The sequence below is a fragment of the Aspergillus ruber genome (assembly GCF_000600275.1).
Source record: "Aspergillus ruber CBS 135680 unplaced genomic scaffold scaffold00088, whole genome shotgun sequence".
NCBI lineage: Eukaryota > Fungi > Ascomycota > Eurotiomycetes > Eurotiales > Aspergillaceae > Aspergillus > Aspergillus ruber.
The window spans coordinates 1-5,023 of NW_024467384.1; the positions used below are offsets into that span (position 1 = coordinate 1).

Sequence of the window (5,023 nt, forward strand, 5' to 3'; positions counted from 1 at the left end):
ATGTTGATCAGTGTTTTCAAGGAAAATGAGACCATTGACATCCTGCCCGCTTGGATATGAAAGCAGGCGCTGTTTTTGGATAATTGCTGCAATTCGATCTTTATTACAGAAGCTTGAGTGGATTTCTGTCAATGTAGAAGCATTATGCTGCTGACAAAAGGCCTCTAGCTGTGGATTTCGCAGGAATTGTGCTGAATGACTGTTTAGCAAATGGTTAAGAGGCACTTATGAAGTACTTACCAGTGGTTAAACTTGGATCACGGATCTGCTGTATGATCCTTTTCACTCCCTGTAAGATCCGCTCTGGTGCTTTGGTTGGGGGTGGTGGTGGGTGTTTATGCACACCATGTGATGTGAATAATATATATGGGCATTGGCCTATATCAACTGGGACTAGAGCATTGAAGATAACATCACAAGGTGTATGTTGCAATCGACCTGATCCTTGAGGATGATCCCGGCCTTTGAAGCAGTTAGTGACCAGTTGCCAAGTGGCTGATAAGTACCTACCACAGTATTTTCGTCGGGATGACAATGATTCAAAAACACCACACTCTTCAGTCGCTGGTATAATCTCTTTATTAAAGAGATCTTCAAGAAACTGCAAGTTAATCACTGTATGGCCTTGAATTGCTCCTCTATGATGTTTTGTCAAGACACCATACGATTCATTTATACAGCCAATATAAGGATCATATTCGCCATGAACATTCTGAAATAGTTAGAAACCGCCTGATAAACACCTATGAGATATTTCAAACCAACCATTTGGCTGTATCTCTTGAAAACTGGTTTACAAGAAGGGTGTTGGTCAATACAGGCAAGGCCTTTCTCAAAGAAAGCAACTTTGGATCGATAGTAGCTAAAAGCAGTTAGTAACCAGTCTGTAGCCAGTTAAGAAGCAGTTGGGTACCTGTATGCATTCCGTCTGCCAAGGTCAGACTCTAAGAGCTGAATATCCTTTTGAGACTTTTGGATTTCTTGCCAAATAACATCATCAACAAAGGTATGATGACGGGATTGAAGGAATGAGTTCAGAAATTCACATGCATAGATTCCAGAGCATTTCCAGGTCCATTTTTTGACATGGCATCTAAAAAAAGGGCAATAGACTGGTCGTTTCTGTCCATATTGCAGTCGTTTTGCATATTGGATCTAATGTATACTTAGCAATTGGTCATAAAATACATTATGGTCACTCACGTCATGTGCAAGTTGCTCCATTTCAAGCTGTGATCGCCCTCTTGATGCAACAACATATGAATATCCATCAATATGACTTGTTGGATACTCTGGTAGGTCATCATTATACTCAATTTTGAGCGTTGTAAGGCCAGGTCCTTTAGCACTAGTAAGTGGAATTGGTATAGCTGGTTTCAGTTCCTGTATCAAGTAGTTAGTAAGCAGTTAAATACCACTTAGCTAATTATGGAGTTGTTTCTCACCTCAATATCCGCTTCAGCATCGAGATCCAGTCCAGAAAGCTCATTCATGTCAATGGTAGAATTATTAACGTCCATCTTGATGTAAAATTGGTAATATGATGAAATTGATATTAACCCACTTGTGAATTGCTTAAATCGTTCGGAATATTATGAGCAGTGAGAGGTAATCATGGAAAATGAATTACAGGTGTATCTGTATGATATTTTAAAGGTCATGCGAGCCGTCCTTGCTTAATAATGATATTGGCAGTCACGTGCTACTGGTTCATCTCACATGAGCTTATTTGAAAGCTCGCGTGGGCTGCGTACACCCGTGTTGATGGTGTTTGCTGATAAAGGTGCTGAGTCAAGCCGTTACAATTACCAGTTACAAGACTAAGAGACAGCAGCCAACCGCCTTCATTTGTCTGTTATCTTGAAAATATTATCAGACTGTGCCTGTCGCATAAGCGATATGGTTAGTAAGGGGGATGATCGGTGGATTTCCAATAGGATATTGAAACGGATAAACCAACAAGGCGGCTAACTCCGAGTTGGGGAAGTCGGGGAGTCGATTATCCGGACTGCACGAGGCTATTTATGAAGAGGAAATTTAGATTACACGGAGGGTGACATTGATATCTATAGACACCATAGGTGGTAGAATGAGTGCTTGGCTATCTAAACGAGTGTGTGTGTCCGTATATGAGGGATCTGTCGGCCTCGGTAATCGGACCAGCTATTGATCCACCTCGACTTTCATCAGATATCTACCCTGCACGGCGTACACATGTATATAAAGCTACCCAATCCGACATCCGTTCTTTCGTTCCTCAATGAAACCTCTTGTATTGCTACTCTGATGGCTCCTGTGCCCTTTTCTCTTTACCGATGTGGCCATAGTATTCAACGGATGAGCAAGCAGGTTCAGAACAAGAATTAATGGATTGGGGACCATGGTGCAAGTTGATCAACGGTAGAGCAGAAGGGACATCTATCCCATCAGGAAATCCACGATAATTGCTTTAAAATTTATAAAACGTATTCTCAATATGAATAGGCAGAAATCCTAGACCACGATTGGAATTTCCAACCCTGGCCAACGCATCCGTCTCAATCGTGGCATATCATTCTCTTCATTCAAGAAGTATGAAACCGGGTTTCATGTTTTATGCGTCCTTGGTCTCAATACATGCTTGTTCATTCAGAGCTTCGAGAACGGTAATTTCTAGAGACAGCCATTTAGCAGGTTCCCAGGGGATAAGAGATTTTAAATAACATACTGCAAGCATCACCACTATCAAGATAGTTCATAATAGTAACACCCGTATCATCTTCAGGTATAGCAATATCAGTTTTGGTATTGCCATCAATATCTCTCAACACAAGATATCCATCATGAGATCCGTCCTAGGAAATCTATCAGTATACATAACTGTTGTATGGGCCTTATCAAAGGATGAAGACAAACCAGCTTATATTCATTTCTCCGAACAATTGGGACATCGACAGTTTGGCTCTGAATAAAAATATCTTCAAATTTTTTGCCTGTGAAGATATTAACCCCATTAATATGAGTTTTAGATTGTCCGTGCTTGCCAGTCCTCGAGGAGGACATATCGACAATTTTGCACGGATTGCCCTTGATTACAACGTGACCATTTTTCCTTAGATCGGAAGACAATTTTGTGAGTCAAAGCCTTGGCATCACCAAAATTGAAGCTCTGTATTTTTCTTTATTTTATTTTATTTTTTTTATTAATGGAGTGGCTTTAAGTGCTTGATAGAAGTGTACGTACTCCGTCATCAAACATTCTGGTATTTCGGTGTTGAAAGGGTAAAAGATAATGGGGCACAAATATTTGAGGGTCAGCCGTGGGAAGAGAGAGGAAGTATGATTATGGAGCTGAAACAAAAGTTTAGAAATTGGAAATGCAGGATAGTTAACTATTGTGATAGTTACATATACGTAGAATCCCACCCATACATAAATAGTGGAGCTACTCAGCTAATTACACCACGTCCATGAGATCCGATTCATTGAGCCGCACCGTGAACCCTCAGCGCTGGCTAGCTCTCAACAGAGAAGTCTCATACCTCCACTTAGGCTGCGGCAAATCCGCATCCGCAATAGCATAATTCTCGCTAGTTTACCTCAATGCAAGATCAGATTAAGCGAGCACGAGTGAAAGTAGATGGCCACTGCGTGCCCTCCAATCTGGAGGCAACACGATGGCTTGGTGTCTGGCTTGATTCTGGGCTGAATCTCAAAGCCCACTATCAGACCTGTATGCGCAAGGCACGGGCTGCAGAAAACAGAGTACAACGCCTATGCCAGAGTCACGGACTCGCCCCAGGGTTAGCTCGCCAGGCCCAAGCGGCAGCAGTGCAACCAGTAGCTCTATATGGAGCAGATCTCTGGTGGCAGGGCCAGAAGGATCGGCTAGCGGGCATACAGCTGATGATAAATCGACAGGCCCGTGCTATCACTGGGATGTTAATATCAACTCCTGTAGGGCCACTAGTTCGTGAAGCAGGCCTAACACCAGCAGAGGCCCTATTAGAGGTCCAAAAATTGAGATATACTACCCGACTACTCAGCTTACCAGAAAACCACCCAGCTAAGAAGATCCTCCCAGTGAGCTTCCGAGAAGGGGAGCAACACGCCCAGCCCAGGGAGCAGACCGCAGGGAACCAGAGATGAGCTGACAGCAGCAACCCGGGCCCATGGTCCCTGTGGCAACATCTAGCTCGACGACTAGCCAATATCCTACCAGGGGACCCAACCGAGGGCTTTGAAAGCACGATACAGACAACCAGTAGTCAGTTCCCAGGTAAAATAGAGGTACTACCAGGTCCAGAGGCCCTAGCAGCAGCGCAATCTCTCTCTCCTGGACCAGCAATCTGGTCAGATGGATCAAGATTGGAGAATGGCAGGCGCGGAGCAGGACTCGCATGGCAAGAGCCAGGAGGAACATGGAAGACCCAGGGATTCCCATCGGGCAAAGGATATGAGGTCTTTGATGCAGAGCTTTTTGGAGGGAAACCAGGTTATGCGGTTATACTAATGGGAATGTGTTGGCCAAAGTCAGCCTTGCCTGCCCTATGAGCTACATGTCATCTGGTTGGGTGGTGACCACTAGCGAGGCAGCAAGTCCTGGACTGTATGTTTCCACCGAGCGAGCGATTGAAGGTAATAAGCTTTCCATTATACGTAAATTTTTTTTCCCCCTTATGCTTACATTATCACAGGTGAGTGTTAACTATCTGTTATGGACCTCGGCCGATCTAGCTTGATAGCGGCTCAGCCAGATGTGATTGGCTTATCTTGCAGTGCATAACTGCATAACTGCACAGCATAAATCCGTACCATGGTAGACCGCCAACCCGGCAGAGCGTATCCTCAGGTTACAGGTCGGGTGGCATCGTTCTAGAGGTGCGGTGCCGCGCTAGTAAGTCACATGACTCATTTAGCGGCTTCCGGCACTTACAATACCATGTTTTGAGGTCGTAGGTCGGAGGGCCCCGCTTTAGCGCTCGGAGGGCCCCGGAGCCCCCTTACCGAGTCCCGCTAAATCACATGACCCACTAACATTAGC

The 5,023-nt window shown here is 44.5% G+C and overlaps 2 protein-coding genes across 2 annotated transcripts; both read right to left on the minus strand.

Moving 5' to 3' along the window:
* EURHEDRAFT_417969 (uncharacterized protein) lies at window positions 1-1,623 on the minus strand (the record flags this gene model as incomplete). The annotated part of the gene is made up of 7 exons (XM_040783323.1): window positions 1,446-1,623; window positions 1,204-1,383; window positions 914-1,155; window positions 766-862; window positions 511-712; window positions 241-462; window positions 1-191 (listed from the first exon to the last, which is right to left on the minus strand). Coding segments are annotated over exons 1-7 (1,209 nt in total), but the record flags the coding sequence as incomplete, so codon positions are not given.
* Window positions 1,624-2,593: 970 nt separating this feature from the next.
* On the minus strand, window positions 2,594-3,102 carry EURHEDRAFT_468401 (eukaryotic translation initiation factor 5A; the record flags this gene model as incomplete). Its single annotated transcript, XM_040785260.1, has 3 exons — window positions 2,594-2,652; window positions 2,708-2,834; window positions 2,896-3,102. Coding segments are annotated over 3 exons (393 nt in total), but the record flags the coding sequence as incomplete, so codon positions are not given.
* Window positions 3,103-5,023: the final 1,921 nt, after the last annotated feature.